At 58.5% G+C, this 17,558-nt stretch overlaps 7 protein-coding genes across 7 annotated transcripts; 4 read left to right on the top strand and 3 right to left on the bottom strand.

Moving 5' to 3' along the window:
* Positions 1–1,343: 1,343 nt before the first annotated feature.
* On the top strand, positions 1,344–3,455 carry SCHCODRAFT_02600149 (uncharacterized protein; the record flags this gene model as incomplete). Its single annotated transcript, XM_003031113.2, has 4 exons — positions 1,344–1,508; positions 1,663–1,811; positions 1,994–2,065; positions 2,264–3,455. The coding sequence occupies 4 exons, from the start codon at positions 1,344–1,346 to the stop codon at positions 3,453–3,455; spliced, it is 1,578 nt and encodes a 525-aa protein (XP_003031159.2).
* Positions 3,456–4,308: 853 nt separating this feature from the next.
* On the bottom strand, positions 4,309–5,817 carry SCHCODRAFT_02579942 (uncharacterized protein; the record flags this gene model as incomplete). Its single annotated transcript, XM_003031513.3, has 4 exons — positions 4,309–5,300; positions 5,405–5,479; positions 5,545–5,693; positions 5,782–5,817. 4 exons carry the CDS (start codon positions 5,815–5,817, stop codon positions 4,418–4,420), a joined length of 1,143 nt encoding a protein of 380 aa, XP_003031559.1. The 3' UTR covers positions 4,309–4,417.
* An 896-nt stretch (positions 5,818–6,713) lies between these two features.
* SCHCODRAFT_02543489 (uncharacterized protein) lies at positions 6,714–9,676 on the bottom strand. The gene is made up of 7 exons (XM_003031514.3): positions 9,128–9,676; positions 9,035–9,077; positions 8,744–8,936; positions 8,567–8,669; positions 8,350–8,497; positions 8,097–8,211; positions 6,714–7,890 (listed from the first exon to the last, which is right to left on the bottom strand). Exons 1-7 carry the CDS (start codon positions 9,219–9,221, stop codon positions 7,012–7,014), a joined length of 1,575 nt encoding a protein of 524 aa, XP_003031560.1. The 5' UTR covers positions 9,222–9,676; the 3' UTR covers positions 6,714–7,011.
* A 66-nt stretch (positions 9,677–9,742) lies between these two features.
* On the top strand, positions 9,743–10,668 carry SCHCODRAFT_01305834 (uncharacterized protein). Its single transcript, XM_050341416.1, has 2 exons — positions 9,743–9,999; positions 10,053–10,668. The coding sequence occupies exons 1-2, from the start codon at positions 9,809–9,811 to the stop codon at positions 10,408–10,410; spliced, it is 549 nt and encodes a 182-aa protein (XP_050199428.1). The 5' UTR covers positions 9,743–9,808; the 3' UTR covers positions 10,411–10,668.
* On the bottom strand, positions 10,498–11,013 carry SCHCODRAFT_02305745 (uncharacterized protein). Its single transcript, XM_050342315.1, has one exon. The coding sequence runs from the start codon at positions 10,849–10,851 to the stop codon at positions 10,585–10,587; it is 267 nt and encodes an 88-aa protein (XP_050199427.1). The 5' UTR covers positions 10,852–11,013; the 3' UTR covers positions 10,498–10,584.
* Positions 10,763–13,323, top strand: SCHCODRAFT_02305724 (uncharacterized protein). Its single transcript, XM_050342314.1, has 3 exons — positions 10,763–10,951; positions 11,014–12,705; positions 12,859–13,323. Exons 1-3 carry the CDS (start codon positions 10,926–10,928, stop codon positions 13,181–13,183), a joined length of 2,043 nt encoding a protein of 680 aa, XP_050199426.1. The 5' UTR covers positions 10,763–10,925; the 3' UTR covers positions 13,184–13,323.
* An 872-nt stretch (positions 13,324–14,195) lies between these two features.
* Positions 14,196–16,132, top strand: SCHCODRAFT_02689220 (uncharacterized protein; the record flags this gene model as incomplete). The annotated part of the gene is made up of 3 exons (XM_003031115.3): positions 14,196–14,288; positions 14,412–14,560; positions 14,668–16,132. 3 exons carry the CDS (start codon positions 14,196–14,198, stop codon positions 16,130–16,132), a joined length of 1,707 nt encoding a protein of 568 aa, XP_003031161.2.
* Positions 16,133–17,558: the final 1,426 nt, after the last annotated feature.

Here is a 17,558-nt window from a genome sequence, read left to right as displayed (position 1 = left end):
ACCCTCGTTCGGCGGATGCCACGCCCCTCGTTCGGCGGATGCCGCGCCCCTCGTTCGGCGAATACCACGACCTCGTGGTCCTCGCATCAATTTTCGAATCTTGTTCCCGACCTCATTGTCGTGGGGTCGTCGTCATCGTCGTGAGATCATCGTGCGTCGTCGTGGGTCCATCGTGCATCGCCGAATGCTCCCGTTGATGAAGAATAGGATCCTTCGATGAATAGGCTCCTTTGAAAAATAGGCACCTTTGAAGAATAGCGACACCGCCATGACCTTCACGGCGTCAGGGCAACCTCTACAGCCTCAAGGCAACCTCCACAGCCTCAAGCCAACCTGCACCGTCTCAGGTCAGGGATCAAGAGCCTGTGTCTGTGTTCCACTTGCTTGGCGTTCTCCACATGCGATTCATGCGAATACGCCTGCGATTCATGCGAATACGCCTGCGACTCATGCGAATATGCCTGCGATGCATGCGAATGCGGCTGCGATTCATGGGAATGCCACACGCGATTCGGGGGAACACGGCTGAGACTCTGCATCTTGGCTCTCGCTTTGATTCTCGGAGATCAGATATAGCTTCTTCGACTCTCGTAGATCAGACGGCTACTTTGACTGTCGGGGATCAGGCAGCTCCTTTGATTCTCGTAGATCAGACGGCTCCTACAACTGTCGGAGATCACTGTAGATTGGCGCCCAGATCTCTCTCTTCGTCGCGCTATTTCTCCTGCATTGGATATTCGCTCGCATCCGGTATATGGAATGCATCCGGCACAGAACGCTTATGATGTACGTCACCGCCCCACCACGGTCCTCTTACACCGCCACCATGGCCCTCTTTCATCGCGGTCCTCTTACACCGCCACCATGGCCCTCTTTCATCGCGCCCGAATGGAGAATGGTTTTCCATTCGGGGAACGGGATAGTACCTGTCAGCAGTTGTCGATCGGCCGGCGTGGTTGTCATGCCCTCGAGGGGGTCAAGCTTACGGAGGGGGTCGAGCCTATGGAGGGGGTCGAGCCTATGGAGGGGGTCATGCCTATGGAGGGGGTCATGCCTATGGAGGGCTGGCCTTCCGGCCTTCCGGAAATGATATATAATCCACGCGTTCGAGGTCAGTTGTTCCCGCCTCCCCCGTCTCTCGATACATTTTTCAAGCCGCTTCAACGGGTCTTGCCACCTGCTTCCGCTCCTCACTTGTCGAGCGCCCTTCTTTATATCCGTTCAACGAGCCACCATACTTTCGTCCAACGAGCCCTGCTTCACATTCATCCAACGAGCCGTGCTTCACATTCATCCAACGAGCCCGCTGCCACCCATTCTTCCGTCTCTCGATACCCTTCAAAATGGCACGGACACCCAAGTCGACGGTGGCGAAGAAGTCAACTACGACGAAGAAGCAGCAGAGGTCGACGGAGGCGAAGAAGCAGCAGAGGTCGACGGAGGCGGAGAAGCAGCGGAGGGCAGGCGCCAAAGCTGCGTGCTGTGCGCGGGACAAGGATCGCTACAAGGTGAGTCGCGGAATCAATTCTTTGTTCGCCCGCGCTACAAGGTGCCGTCTCGCATGCGTCGACCGTCGTTTCCTGCCCGCCACCCACATGCCTGTCGCTCGACGCCTCTTGCCACCCCCTCCTGCGCGCCACCGATGACTGACGCCCTTTCCAGCACGTCATCTTCCCCGACCTATACATTCCGGACTACGTGGACGATAGGTGCGACCAATGCGGCTTCGAGGCGAAAACGACGATCGCCAAGCTCCGCCACTTGGTCGCGCATATCCCGAGGGACCATCCGGCGTGGACGGTGTTTCATCGGTGAGTGGTTCATCTTCTTGAGCGTTCAGTCGTCGTATCCCGTGCGTGTCAGAACGCTAGCGCATAGGCATTTGTCGACCAGTGCGACGCCGTCGACTGGCTCTCGCTCGGTTAATCAGGACCCTCCTCATCCCCCCGATCCCTTAGCACTCCTCGACCCGTCTACTAACTCCCCTCCACAGTTGCGAGTGCGTCATCTGCGGGAAGCCGCATGCGACCATGGACCAGGTGGCCGACCATTACTCGCGTAGCCAGTGAGTTTTGCCTCCACACTCACTTTAAAAGTCTTGTCTGCAATCTCCTCGCCGCCCCTCGCCTCCTCTCCTCCAAACATGTTCCCTCCCACCCATCTTCCCTCTATTCCAGTATCCCGCCCGCCTCACATCCCACCCCTTCATCCGCCATCCCCCTCAGCTAGCCCACACCAACTAACCCACCCTCCCCCCCTACAGTCGCGAGTCCTTCAACTATCCATGTCCGCACAAGGGCTGCACCACGAAGAAGGGCGACAGGTCGGGTATCTATCGACATCGGAGGAGAGTGCACAACTATAGGACGAAGAAGGAGCGGGAGGCGGAGGCGGCCGCTCAGCTAGATGCGGAGGTGGCGGCGAGGTGGGAGGTCGAGACGGCGGTGAGGCGGGATGCGGAGACTAACGGCTACCCTCCCCAGCCGATCGACGACTGCTCCGCGCCGACATCGAGCTCGTCGACCCCGTTGGCGACGCCGCCGCCGTCTGGCTTTTGGACGTCCTTCGAGGCACCCTGCGAGCGAGGTGGCGAGTTACCCTCGTTTGATGCTGCGGTCTATGGCGTCGACGCCTTCGCTTCTTTCGTGCCCGACCAGACCATGGAGTCCGACTTCGGCGGCGTCAATGCTCATGACTTTGACCACGTCGCTCAAGGCTTTGACCACGTCGCTCATGGTTTTGCGAACGTCGACGAGTTCGCGGGGCCTGCGATGGGTCTTGAGTTTGACGCGTTTTCTCAGCTTTCCCAGCCGTCTGCTCACGCTATGGCTCCCCACCCCCCTCGTGCGACGGCTGCTCCGACCATTCCTGGGATGGCTACTTCGACCATTCCTGGGATGGCTGCTCCGACCATTTCTGGGATGACCCCTCAATCTGCGCCTCTGCCCGCTGCTGCAATGGCGCTCGGATATCCTGCTACCGGGGCTCCTCAAATCGCTCGTCCGTCTCGTCACTCGCAAACCGGTAGTCACTCGCAAACCGGCATACAGTTCTCCGGCTTCGAGTTCTTGAATTACCCTGATGGGTGGACGCCGGCAAACATTCCACGCCCCATGTGCTTCCCACCGGTGCCGCCGCCGACGTGGACCGCTGAGGCGGGGATGCAGCCCCTCGCTCCGCAGCCCCAGCGACTCGCTCCGCAGGTCGCCAATGCCAACGTCGACGCCTTGAATGCCTTCGACTCGATGGACGACTTCAACTCGATGAACAACTTCAACTCGATGGACGCCTTCGACTCGATGGACACCTTCGTCTCGATGAACAACTTCAACTCGCTAGACGTCTCCGACTCGATGGACACCTTCGCCTCGATGGACGTCTCTGACGCCTACCACCCGTGGTTCGATCTCCGTGGGGCGCCGATGGTCGACTTTGGCGACGCGATCGTGCCTTGAGCTTCGGGTCATTGTACCATGGTGGTCTCGTTCATCTCCCATTCCACGCTTCCGTTTTCGCTGGATCCAAACACATACCAAATTATCTCGCTAATTACTCGCATTGTCCCCTGCCCTCGTCTCCCCGGATTTTTCATCATCGTCTCGCATTTGGAACTGGAATCATAGTACACGCACCTCGCCTCAATCCTCACTCAACTAATCGGATCTACATACCTCTGCACGCTGCACTTTCTTAGAGACTATATACACCACCTCCACAATTACTAGACTCCACCGCACACCTCTGACACTGTCTATACCCCACCCATCCCAATGTTCACGCTAGCAGGCTCCTCGCATACCATAGACTTCAAACTAATCTTGATAAAACTCATAACGTACTCTATCAGACGCCATCCGCGAAATCAAGAGGGCGAGACATCGTCGACCTTGATGACACCCACAGCGTAGAATCGGAGTATGGTGAAGTCGTACACAACGTACGCCGCCTGTGCAAGGCGCTCTCCGAGAAGCATCCGCGCCCTCAAGGCTGGTTCTAGGAGGCGGGCGCTCGGATGCTAAGCGCTAGAAGCTTGCGGGCGTCTCTCTCGTATCTGTAGAATAGGACATGCCTCGAGCTTTGAGCATCACACGAGAAAACAGTCTCCGAATAAGTTCAATACCTGATTCTGTCATGTCCGTCGGGTTCTTTCTCGACCGGGCCTCAGAGCAGTTAACCATCGAAGTTAGTTTTGCGATAGACATCGGCATAAATACATGTGTGATCTGGTACGCGGGCGATAGATCTAATAGGGGTAGCTCCTTTTGCGACGGCATGCTCTGCATGGACCGATCCTGCAGCAAGGGATCGCGCGCGGCGCAGAGCCAGGAAATACCGCTGGTACGAGGAAGCCCACGCGCAGGCTCTTCTTTGGTTGTGAAAGCGAGCGTCAGCACACGAAGTGCTATCACTTGCGATTTCAACGAGGCCGACGCGAGGTTCCAGGCATTGCTGGCTGCTCATGATGCCAGTTGCCATAGTCGAAGTCGAACGCGTTAGGGGACGCGTTGTTCGTCTCGTCAGGAGACCACGTCGTCGCATCGGCGAGCCAACCGTACTCGTCGAAGGCGGGCTGGTCAAAGGCTGCAGGTGCACAATGCTCCTGCGCAAAGTCGGCCACTGGAGGCAGCGACGTGACCTCCAAAGGCGACGAGAGGCGCGAAGTCGAGACCGAGTGAAAGTCGTAGTTTTCTATAGGCGGGAACCAGTCCTGCGCCGGAGCGTATTCGGAGGGTGGCTCGCTCATCGAGACGGGGAGATGGAGCGTGTCCTCCGCCGGCCAAGGTGTGTCGTCGAAAGCTGGCCCAAAGGGCGAAGCTAGCGCCTGGGGGTCCGCGAAGTTGGTGTCGATAGGCGTCGCGAAGTCGCTGTAGTCGTAGCCCAGCGTCGAGGGGGTCATGTCGAACGTCGCGGCGACTAGCTCGTTGCTGACTGGATGGCCGGACGCGCCAACATACTCCACCGAGGGATCGTACGGTTGGTTGTGAGAGTCGACAGATGGCACGTTCTCATCGAAACGGTTCGCAGTAGGCAGACGATTGACCCATTCGCGGGTCCTATGCAGGGGCGAGATCTCCGTCTGAGGGGTAGCGGATGTCGGAGCCTGCTTGTCGTCGTTCGAGTCGTTGGACGTATTCTCCTTCGAGGGCCCAGTCGACGATGCCATCTCGTATGGTTCCTCCCTCGGCCCACGCGGGTTCGGCGTCTCGTAGTTATGCTTCTTTCTACGGTGGCGCAAGAGGCCTCCCAAGCAGGCGAACGCCTTATCGCAATCGGGACATGGCTTCTTCAGGCTCGCGTCGCTGTAAATGAGGTCAGCCGAAGGCTAAAGAAGACGGACAGGGAGCAACGAGCGCATGGGGGGAAAGACATTGGAAGGAGGCATATGATGCGCTTGAGTACGCACTGGAAGGCCGCTTCGTGTCTCCTGCACCCATTGGATTGGGAAAATCCCATCCCGCAGTATGTGCAGCGGTAAGGTCTGAGAGGTCCCAACATCAGCGTCACTGTCCACCAGCGATGGACTAGAGGAAACGGCACACGCACCGCTTGACGGCATCTGCCCACCACAAGTTATCCGACAAGTGCCCTATTTTATGCATTTTCTGGTTGTGCCGGTCAAGTACCCTCACGCCACATCCTTCGCATATATTGTTGACGAAGCCAGGAAGGCTTTCATGGGAGTAACATTCCTTCTACGAGGACGCACGTCAGTCAATCGTAGTCGACGAGGTGGAGAAAAGTGGGGAGCGGCCAACGGCATCGAGAAACTGCGAGACTCACTTTCTTCGCGGCCTTCGACGTCCTGATTGGAGCCATAGTGAATGCGAATTCGCAAGAAGAAGAAAGTTTTGGGGTATATCGAAGGCGTCAAAAATGCACTCAGTGGCGACGACGGCGACTTCGCGAAAGCGCCGCGACTCCAAACTGCGCACAGCGAAGAGCGACTCGCGAGGGGCTGGAAAGGCGAGCAAAGCTGGTTACAAGTGCCCTAGCTTTATAGCGCGCGCCCGCGAAAGGTTCCCACCCTTTGCCTACCCTCGACGGCCTCGGTTGCTTGACGCCTTGACCATCTTCGCGGAGTATATTCCCTTATTCTGCGTTATGAGCGGCGTTCACCATGATCAAGTGACTTTATGAAAGGGTGGCCCGGAGCTGATTGAACAAGACGCGTGAGAAGGGCCACCGAGCCTGGGTCGCTGCTTTCGCTGTGTTAGCAAGCGTTCGTGGGTGGTGGGGGACGACTTACCATATACGGTAATTTGGGTGCAGATCAAGTGACTGGAATGCAGGTGGTGACTTGGAGGGGTTCCGAAGGACATGTTGGGAAACAAGACCATTGACTATGACAGCCCGGATGCAACGAACCCCTGAAGTTTCCGACGAGAGAGATGTGAAGGCGTTCCCACGTTCGAAGCATATCTCGCGGCGCTTTGTGATCTCGCCGCCCGAAGAACAAAGCGCATTCATGGATGAATGGTCGCGGGGTTCACCGCGCACGTAAAATCAGCCCATTGACCCGATCGTAGCAGCCGTCTCGGGATCGAAAGAGCTTATGGGAATCGTCGTTCGCAAGTCCTACATTCCGAACCGGTGAGCGGAGAATGCGCCCTTCGCCGAAAGGACACGCACCATGTCTATGCCACCCATAAATCCACGTTCGTTTCATCTGCAGCATCGTCCCTCCAGATAGATATGTTCGGATGGTGTAGAATGAAGGTCAAAACATATGGTCTATAGCGCGGTCTAGCGAAAGTGGTAGTACACACAGCAGAGGCGAGGGAAGGAACGTAATGAATAGCGATATTAGTACATGCACAGTGGGTATCGTACTGAGGGGCGATGAGAATGGAGGGGTGCTCTCGAGCTGCCAGTGAAGAAGACTCGAAGAGAAACGAGGTCGAAGCATAGGGAAACGGGGTCGAAGCGTTAAGGCATACGCTTCGTTGGATTACGCCCAAGCTCGAGGGCACTCAGGCGGCCCCGACATACCCAACGAGAGACGTGCGTATGTCATAACCTTGCGTCTCGCGTCGGGAGTGCATCCTCGTCGGAGCCCCGCGAAGGTCGGAGACCTCTGGACGCGCCCATCGGGCGCAACAAGATCCCATATGATTCCTCCGTCGCCACTGCCGTACTCTCGGCGTGGCCGAATGTCTCAACGAAGTCTTCGCAAGCGGGGGAGGTCCGTGGGTCGTCCGGATCGAGGGGTGAAGGCCAGGGCTCATCTCCGCCAGATAGCGTCGTGTCGAGCGTAGGATGTCGCATCGTGTCATGCGCCGGTAGCCACGGATCCTCATGCGACGCCCATTCGCCGTCTTTCGGCGATAGCGTCTCCTCCCGCGACGGCCATGAACCATCCTCGTCGAGGTACTCTGGTAGAGTATCGTCCTCGCCGAGCAGCGAGTCGCCGCGGGATGTCCTTCTGACATTCATCCTGTGCGCCTCAAGCTCCCCCTCCGCTACCCACTGTTCCGCCTCTTCCCCTGGTCCTCGCCTGGATGACAGGCCCGAGTGTGGTCTTGACGACGGCCCCGACCTGAACTGGATACTCCTGGACAGTACTACACCGCCCGAAGCGCCGGTCGACACGAACGGATCGGCCTGCGAGCGCTGTAGCGCGACGGCAATGATGACGAGCGTGGGGATGACGGCCTGGGTGAGCGTAATTAGTGAGAGTAAAGATGGGTCTGTGGGGATTGAGACGAAGGTATAGGGGAGGGAATGGGGGAACGCGTCGTCGGCCTGGTTAGCCGTGGTAGAAGCAGTGTAGGGTAGCGATGGAAGACATACCACCAGCTCCCCAAATGCAACCTGCACCACCGTCTCCAGCCCAACGGCATAATCCTTGCCGGATAGGTAGTTCTTCATGTACATGGCGAGGAGGAGAACCTGAGAGTATGATTGTGAGCATGGCCGCCTATACAAACAATGTGGGGAAGGTGATGAGCAAGGACAGATCAGAAAGTGTTGAGCGAGTACGATGTGAGGATGGTGCACAGCGAAGACGTTGTGAGAAAGGCGACGAGCGATTATGTGTAGGGAAAAGTCCACTTTGTCGACGAAGAGGGATGCTCATGACTGAAGAGGGTACTCACAAAGAAAGCCACATAAATCGCTCCAGACTCGGCGAGCAATACCAGGACGCGTTCGATGCGATTCGGCGACGAGCGCCCGCTGGCGACGCTACGCGCCTTGAGACGACGGTAGGACCTACGGAAGATATCAGCGTCGTTCGATATGCGACAAGATACACGTTAGAGGCACAGGTCTCGGACGTTCGTGTCGGACATGTCGCGACATATCGCAACTATCGTCACAGCTACCGTCGCGCCTGAATACTTGACTCACCACGTCCTCCACCCCACCAACACCGTGCACACCAGATTCGCGACCAGCCCGGGCACGATGCTGAAGATTATCCGCACCGGCTTTCCGAAGTTGTCGTTCCCGGAAACCTTAGACTGAATGTAGAGCGTGACTTCGCCCGCGGAGCAGACTGGGGGGAAAGAGATACGAGTTAGTTCTCTGAAAGGAGGGATGGGAAGTGAGAGGGATGCGCACGCACCTACGACCCCTAGCATGCATGCCGCGAGAACCCACGCGACGCGCGTATCGCGCATCCAGACGACCCAGGCACGCCATGCCGCGACGAGGTCCGCGATGAAGAGCTAGGGAGGAGGTCAGTCCGAGTTGGGGGATAGGGGAAGTGCGATGCGGGGGGGAATGGACTTCAACAACGCACCATCACCCGCTGCGCGACGATGTTCGACACCATGATATCATCCGCCGTTCGTAGCGCGCTGGCCGAGGGGGGACCCTTGAAGAAGGAGAGCTGGATGAGGTAGAAGGGGACAGTGCCGACAAAGGCGACGGAGGCGCAGATGAAGATGGAGGTCGTAGCGGCGCGGAGGGCGAGGTTGTTTGGGGAGTGGTGGCTAAATGAGAGGAACGACCATCGAGATGACACCCATTGGGGTAGGGAAAGGGAGTGATCGTCAGCGGGGGGATGTCGTAGAAGTCCGAGACCACGCACAACAGTACCGAAAGCGAGATGAAGAAGAGCGCCGTGTGTACGCCTACGTCTCGTCAGCAAGAAGCCTGCACTAATACGCGCTCGATCACGCACCATACAGCGTCATCTGCACGCCCACGGTGATCGCTGTCCACTGCACGAGCTCGACGGACGCGGGGGCGAGGAGAGATGGCGACGTCGAGGACATGGCTACATGGGCGCAGGTGTAAAGTTGTGTGAATGGCCGTGCGGGTGCGCGCTGCGCATAGCGTGCGGCGGGGCGCGTGCGTCAGGCTGGGCGGGGGCCGCTGATTACCCCGTCAAGAGGTTAGACTGATATGATAAGGTCGCGATTGATGGGGACCGGCGGGTAGACCTGGTGGTGTTGGAAGTCTTCAACAGTGTTGGGTTGTAACGCTGAGCAGGGTGTGGGTTACAAGCGATGGAGAGCCCTCTGCGCTGGGGCAAAATGGGCGCATGAAGTCGTACTCGAGTGCGGGCCGATCACAGTCGAGACGTGCGGGGGAGGGTAAACACAAGCACGTCATGTTGGAACTATGTAGCGAGGTACATCGACTCGGCGTATGCGCTCTGGATGCAGCTCATCGACGACGACGACGACGACGACGACAACGTGCACAGGATGTGGGAGCAAGAAAGAACGTGCGCGCTGTCGTCGCGGTTGCAACGTGGCATCTTACCAAATAGGAAGGCTTTGTCACCTTGATCCTGGCGGCCATCGTCCACGTCGTACAGGCTCAGAGAGCACAATCCTCCGAGCTATGCATCATCTACATGCCAATCCTGAGGTCCTCGTGTGACGTACGTGTGGCATGCTTCAGTGACGAGGTTGGCTGCTTCGGTGCTCAAGCTCTTGCGACCAAGTCCCTAGCATCTATCTACTTTCGAAGGCCGGGAGAGGAAGTACCCTGTATGAACACTTCCAGAGTGCCACGAAAGTCCGTGATCGGTAATACTATACTCCAGTCAGTGCTTGTGCCCTTCCTTGCGATAGATCCGTCATTGACATCATGATCAGTAGCAGGTTCTCGCCGCTACGCGTTCCTTGTTTCCCATTTCGTGAAGAGCACTCAGAACTCTCCAACATCTCGAACTGCGACCGCTGCTCTGCCACTCTGTGTTTGACTTGCGACTGCGAGCCAACTGCAGCGCTCACAGCGTCACTTTATAAGTTCTTCGCAACATGTATCCCGCCTTCCGACCTCAGAGCGGTGTCCACTGGTATGCCTCACCCATCTCAAGAAGTTCCAGTACTCGTATCGATCTCGAACACTCAGGTTGCCGGTCAGCGCATTGTGGTGTCATGCGGCGATCTCTCCGAACACGTTCTCGTCATCTCCGTCGTGTCTCTGCGGGCCCAACCTGGGGCACTATAACCGACTATGGTGCGATCAAGCTTCCAAGACCTCCTCAGAACGCCATCACACAACACGACCAGCATACGTACTTGCTCGGCCCGCTTATCCGGCCAATATCGCGCTCCTCCACAAACCAACGCGCGATCCATCTGCGTCCTCGCCTCGCCCTGGTGCCGCTTCTCTACCCCAGCCTCAACCCCGTTTGAACCGCAATGGGACTGCCTGGAGCGACCACAACACCGCACACGCGACCGCCACGAGGACATCGAACGGCATACACCCCAATGAAACGCGCCGTTGGCTCATAGATCTCGTGTGCGGCGCGCTTGACAGCCCCCGATTGGCTGCGTACCCGTAATCGTGCTGCCCGTCGAGGCGTCCGCGCGCGAGCAGGCTGGCGTCCGGAGGGTCCATATAGCGCGGCGAGCGCACTCTTGCTTCCTTCCCCCACTCACCCATCTCCCTGGACGACCTCTCGATCTTACGACCCCCTCACGACACCTCCCAAAACGCCGCCTTCAAGCCCAATCCGCATGCTATCTCCGGTGGCATTCGTCGAGTGCGTGGCATGCTGCAGCCTCGTGTTCTGACCCGCTGACCGACCCGAACCTCCCCCCACAGACCCGACCGCTGGAGCGACAGCGACCGCACGGACAGCGACACGCCCGACCTGCGCGTGTGCACCTCGCTCCCGCCGCTCTACCTCAAGAACCCCTTCCACGTCTCGTCCTTCGACACGTGCGACGACGACCATGACGACCTGATCGACTCGACCAAGTCCTGGCCCGAGGACCCGCGTGTGTGCCTCCGTCTCGTTGAGCAGCAACTCGACGAGGCGGAGCGCGGAATGCGGCTACTCGCCGGCGCGCTCGCGCTCGCGGAGGCCGCCGTCGCGGACGCGGACGACGTGCAGCAGCAGGCGGACGCGCTATTACGTGACGCGGAGCAGCGCGCGCGCGCGGCGCAGGAGTACGCGAGTCGCGAGGCCGCCCGCGCGAAGGACGCCGACAAGCGCGTCGCGGAGGTCGACAAGCGTGTCGCGGAGGCGGACAGGCGCGCCGCGGACGAGCGCGCGCGGGCGGACGTCGCGCAGATGCAGGCGCGGGTGGCAGCGCGGAAGGCAGAGGACGCGGTGCAGCAGATCCGCGAGGCGGAGGCGCGCGCGGGGCAGGCGGAGCGTCGGACGGCGACCGCGGTCGCTGTGGCGCGGGACGCTGTCGGTCGGGCGAGCGCCGCCGCGGCGCAGGTCGACGAGCTCGAGGCGCGGCTGCGCGAGTCCGACGCGCGCGCTGCAGAGTCGGAGGCGAGGGCGCGCAAGTCGGACGCGCGGGCGACGCAGGGCTTCGAGCGCGCTGTCGAGGCCGAGCGCCGCGCGAAGGACATCGAGGACCGTCTGCAGGGCGCAGAGCAGTCCGTGCAAGAGCTCAGCGAGAAGCTGCGGGAAGCGGAGGCACGCGCTGAGGCGGCGGAGGCCCGTGCGCAGGCAGCTGAGGGGCGTGCGGCTGAGGCGGAGTCTCGCACGCGGGTCGCTGAGGAGCGGGCGCGGGAGGTCGAGGCCCTCGCTGGCGAGCTGGAAGAACAGGCCTCGCGCCGCGTGCAGAAAGCGGAAGAGAGTGCCGAGGACGCATCGACCCGCGCCGAGATCGCCGCGCAGTACGCCCGCGAAGCCCTCGAGCGCGCTGAGGCAGCTACTGCGCGCGCTGAGGAGGCCGACGCCGCCCACGCCGACGCCGAGGAACGTGCCCAGGAGGCCGAAACTCGTGCTCAAGACGCCGAATCTCACGCCCAGGAAGCTGAGTCCCGCCTTCACGATGCCGAAGCCCGCGCCCAAGCCGCTGAGTCTCAGTCCAACGTCTCCAACGACACTCTTCGCCAGCTCGAGGAGCGTGCCTCCGCCGCCGAAGCCCGCGCCGCCAAGGCCGAGAAGCGCGCGCTCACCGCCGAACGCCGCTACGCTGAGGCCGACGAGCGCCTCCAGGCCGCGCAGAAGCGTGCGCAGACGTCTGATGAGGGCCTCCGCGCTGCCCAGAAGCGCGCGCAATCTGCGGAGGCGCGCGCCTTCGACGCCGCGACGCGCGAGCAGAACGCCGTGTCTGCCGCGGCGGCTAACGGCAACCGCGAGGGAACTGAGTCGCAGGTGCGCGAGCTGCAGAAGCGCTCGGAGAGTCTGGCGCGGAGGGCGGAGGGGTTGGAGAACCACGCACAGGCGCTCGAGCGGTACACGCGTGCACTTGAGGAGCAACTTGTTGTCGTGACTGTCCGGAACGAGGCACTGGAGAAGATGGTCCAACCGTATCAGGCGAGGGCTGCTGGGTGCGTTTCTTTCTTCGCTTTCCCTCCATTGCATGTGTCAAACTTCGCTCTGTCCTTCCTTTTCGACTAATTTTTGTTCACACCATCTGAAACCGTCCTCATTTTTTACAATCATCACCTCACCTCGCCCCTGCTGAGACCGCTCCATCACAGTCCCCGGTCTATGTACTGGCGGCAGGAGACTGTAGGCTACACGTCGAATCCGTGGCAGAGCGCATCTCACGCTTGGGACAGCGCCTACCAAGGCGGGTATGAGCCGTACGCGAACAACGCCGCGATTTCCTACGCTCCTCAACAGGCCGGCGCTCTGCCGTACGCGACCAACGCGTATGCAGCGCAGCCGGCTGGCTCTCAGGTCAGTAGCAATGGCGGAGCTCAGGATGCATCGCAGTGGTGGGCAGGTAGTGGAGCGCGGGCAGGCAGTGGCACGGCGCAGCAAGCGGTTACCGCAGCGGCGGGTCAGGGGTATTGGGGCTGAGTAGGTGCAGGGGAGGACCGGATTCTCGGCAACGAGGTTGGACCTTTGACGATGTATGCTATTTAAGCGCTTTCCGTACTCTATGGTCGAATAATGTTCAATATATGCTATGGCTCATGTGCATGTTAGCAGTGCTTGAGTGGACGGATGTGCGTATGAGACGCGAGGTGAGCCAACAGCTAGTTACGAAAATGCCGGAATTCTCCGCGCATCCTCCTCTGCTGGAACTGTTCTGCCCTGGGCCAGCACCGACGATAGCCACGGACAGTCAAGCGGGGAAAGCGCTTAATTCCCCATACGGCTAAGAGCCACGTGTACGGCATGTGCTACGACCTCGTGGTCCTTCATCAATTTCTCGGCCTTGTTCTCAATCTCAACGACCTGGTTACATCCAGCACCGCCAATTGCTTCCGTCGATGAAGAAATGCTCCCTTTCATGGAGAGCGGCGATCCCAGGACAGTCACTGCCTCGCGTCGCGGATCAAGAGTCCTTGTTCTATCTAGCCCTGTTCGGACCCTGACGACTTGGAGTTGAAAGGCATGCCCTTCCAGAGAATATGGCCGGTATTCCGTCCTTGGCGGGCTTCTATGATTGTCTATGTCATTCGTCCTATGATTAGAACATCTCAGAAGGTTGTCTTCGCTGCCTCGCTTTCACTCCTGACTCCGTATCATAAACCTGATGTGTGCGTCACTGCACCCCGTCGCCTGGGCTTTCAACACTCATTGGCGGAACCAAATCCATTCCGGCATGGAGATAATGTATGACCATCGTCGTCAAGCGGTCGGAGCAGTTGTCCGGCCATCGCGGCGGAGGCGGATTTCAAGAGGGCCTATTCCCGAGACTGCTATAAATGCGAATTTTCAAAGGTCTATCGCCACCCCTTCTCTACCACCGTCATTCTTCTGGTGATCTCCTCGACGAATCTTGCCACGTATTAGTCTCCTGCCCAAAGCTCCTTGACTGAGCTTGCTTTCTTGGCTTCACACCTTGAAATATCGTCTATCCTGCATGATGGCGCGAGCATACACGTCCCAAGTCAGCCGCAAGGTTACGCCACTCACTAGGAGGTCGCGTCGTACGCAGCCTATGTCCCCCGCGCAGGTGAGTTGTGGCATCGACGTCTTGTTCGCTTGCGGGTTCACTCGCTCTCGTACGGTTGCTCTCCGTGACTCACGACACGAGCGCTCTGCTACGCTTGCCACAAATTGCTGATGAATTCCCCAGATAAGCATGTACTCCAGACGCCACCTGCCGGATTATACCAATGATAGATGCGATGCTTGCGGGGAGCTTGCGACGTTGACGATCGACAAGATGAACCATTGGAAGCAGCACCTACCCGCAGGTTCTCCCGGGTGGAAGATGTTCAGATGGTGAGTCTTTAGCAGCAAAACACGATCGAGACATGTAACATTGGCATGCGGACCTTCCTAATCTCGATTTGGTCAGACCCTTGACAGTAGACTTACCTGCTTCTCAGGGGTTACGAATGTTTCCTTTGCCCAGAGACGCATCGAACGAAGGACGGGCTGATCTCCCACTTGGCATGTCACCAGTACGTCCCGTTTACGCTCTTCCGTTCCCTTTCCACCGCATCTGCCTTACACATCGCTGCCTCTCCGTACCACCTGCAACTTTTCCTCGCCTTTCAGTTCAAGGCCTTCCCAGAAACGACTGACTCAACCAACAGTTTCCCTTCCTTGAGATACCCGTGCCCGGAATGCCCGAAGACGTTCAGCAACAGGGGCAATCTCTCAGTGCACCGTACCAAGAAGCACGGCTACGTTTCAAACGCGCACAAGGAAGCCCAGGCCGTCGATTCAGACGTGTTCCAGCAGTGCGAAGCGGACGAGCGATCGAGGCAAGAGGGCGCTGTCCCAACGTCGGCGGCCTCAGTGTTTGGCGACATGGCCGGCCTCTCACGGGTGCCAGTCGCTCCTCGTGTTGACGCCCTCCCCCCTACGCATTGTCTTTCCGCCACCGACCGGCATTCTCTCGAGGGAGCGCAATACGCGACGAACGAAGCTTTCCTTCCGGGTCCTGTCGACGAAACAACGCCAGGCCTCGAACACGATCTCGGACACGCGTCCAGCTCGACGACTCCGCTTATGACGCCTCCTCCGCCGTATCATGTCGAATCATTCGATGCCACTTGCGATGCTCGCTTTGGTGAATTCTCTATCCACGGCTTCGGACTGCCGGTGCTGGGCGGCTTCAACCAGAGCTACAACCCGTTCATTGCTGGCGTCAACGTCGGCAACTTCTCACACGACGGCTCGATGAACTTCACCGCGTCTGCTCATTTCGCTCAGCCTTCGAACGGGATGTCGCCTGCTTTCCCTCACGCTACGGTCTCGTCACCTCCCCCGATGCCTCCTCAGGGAGTCTATACATCCCATCTTCAACCGCCACGAGCAAGGAGTACGACGCGATCTCGCACTTCGCAATCTCGTCGCTCGCGTCAAGATGGATCGGTCGAGTTCGCTGACTTCGGCCTTTCGAACTCGAACATACTGACGGCGAGTTGTGCCTTTGCAAGCCCTATGGACTCCTCCGCGCTTTATGCCCCTCCAGCCCCGTCGACAAGTCTTGCAAATGCCCCGCGCTCGATGGTATACCCGCCGGTCCCGCCGCCACATCTTTATGCGAAGTCGACAATGCACCCTGAGGTCTTACCGGCAGCGAGCGCTTCCCAAAATGAGGACTTCCAGCAACAGCAATGGGCGTCGAGAACGACCGAGCGACCAGAGTTCTCGCAGCAGCAGAGCTTCGCGCCACAGTGGACTGACTCGACCTTCGTGCAACAGCAGGAGCAGGCTTACGTCGCTCCCCACGCACTGGACTTTACGGCCGCCGACGCGATGGATGTGGCCGCCTCCTACGCGATGGACTTCAGCGACGTCTACAGCTCGTGGCCAGACTTTGGCGACGCGATCATGCCTTGAGCATGGACCCTTTCCACTTTTCGCAGTCTCTCCCACCTCGCCCTTGTGTTCGTGCATGCGCTCATCTATTATATTCCCCACTAATTTTTCGCGATTTCTCATTCCCGGATCATGGAATATATACTGTCAAACTCGGATATCTCCCCATACACGCACGCTTTCCTCATCTCTCTCATCTTGAATTTGCACATCACTCTGGACGATCTATACGCACTTCCTTACGCGCCTCGGACCTTGCACTTACACGCCCTATTTCCTAATATTACTCATGATCATTTTGTACTGCATTGTATAGACTAGACAGGAGATGGATACAAACCAGGTTCATCGCACGACATTGCTTGTCAGGCGAATGTCACCCCAGAAGCTACAGAGCTGGGTCAGTGACTGAGAGCATGCCAGCTGCGGGAAAAGGGCTGTGTCAAAGCCACCCTGTATGAGTGAAGGAGTCCAAGGCGCGGACACGCCTGTCTCGAGTACGAGCTCGTGCCCGCAGGAAAGGGCGATTTGAGGGTCGAGAAATGCTCGATGAAGGGGAGTCGAGGTTCGTGTGTGTGTGTAGATTACTGAGTGTTACCCACCAGGGTTTGGAATGGTCAGCGCTCCAGCCATCATCGACGACGGAGTCAAGGGACGGTGGCGCCAAGAAAACTGTGGAAGTTACGCCCGAGACAATTGAAATGAGCCACGTGTCCCACGTGCGCTCCAAATTCTCGTGGCTTGACTCCGTTATCGCGCTTTGTTTCTCGTCGCGAATGCCAGCGCACTCAACGGAGCACGACAGACATCTCCAGCACCAAGATATGCTCTCGTACACTGGATCAGATGCTCGTAATACTCTTTGACCTCTGACTCGCTGTGGCCGCTCGCCTCTAGCGCTGTAGATTATACTGCGCTTTGTTGTCTCCTTCCCGAGTCGGCATTCTCGTCTACTTCCGGACTTCCTGCTTTAACCGAACCCCTCGCGCATTAGCTCAGAGGTCACAAATCGATGCTCTCCCTCGATTTTCGTGCCCAAATCGCAAGATCACACTTGACTCAATGCTGTCGCCGACTCGAATGCCAACGCTGTCCTTAGCTTGCCACTCTGGAATATCTTGATGGGGCGTCTTAGGATGACATACAGAACTCTTTAGCGGCGAGCGCCCGTCTCCGTCTCTGATATAAAAGCGGCGCGCTCGTAAACGCTGTTTCCACCGGCGGGCTATGTCCGATTCGACACCAGCCGCGCAAGATCGGTCACTGAGGTGAGAGCCTCTCCCTAGGTCCATCCTCGATTGCGTGAACTCAGCGGAATTCGGTTGAAGCATCAATGCTAAGCGCGGGCGAACCCCACCGGGGATAAAACCTCGATCCGGATGCGATCCACGTGTAGGGTTGTCCCATGGTCCGTCCTGAGCCTTATTTTCGCCTTGTTCTCAATTTG

The sequence above is a fragment of the Schizophyllum commune genome (assembly GCF_000143185.2).
Source record: "Schizophyllum commune H4-8 unplaced genomic scaffold SCHCOscaffold_7, whole genome shotgun sequence".
NCBI classification, from domain to species: Eukaryota; Fungi; Basidiomycota; class Agaricomycetes; order Agaricales; family Schizophyllaceae; genus Schizophyllum; species Schizophyllum commune.
The sequence above is the reverse complement of the archived record's forward strand: the minus strand, read 5'-3'. Positions and strand labels throughout refer to the sequence as shown.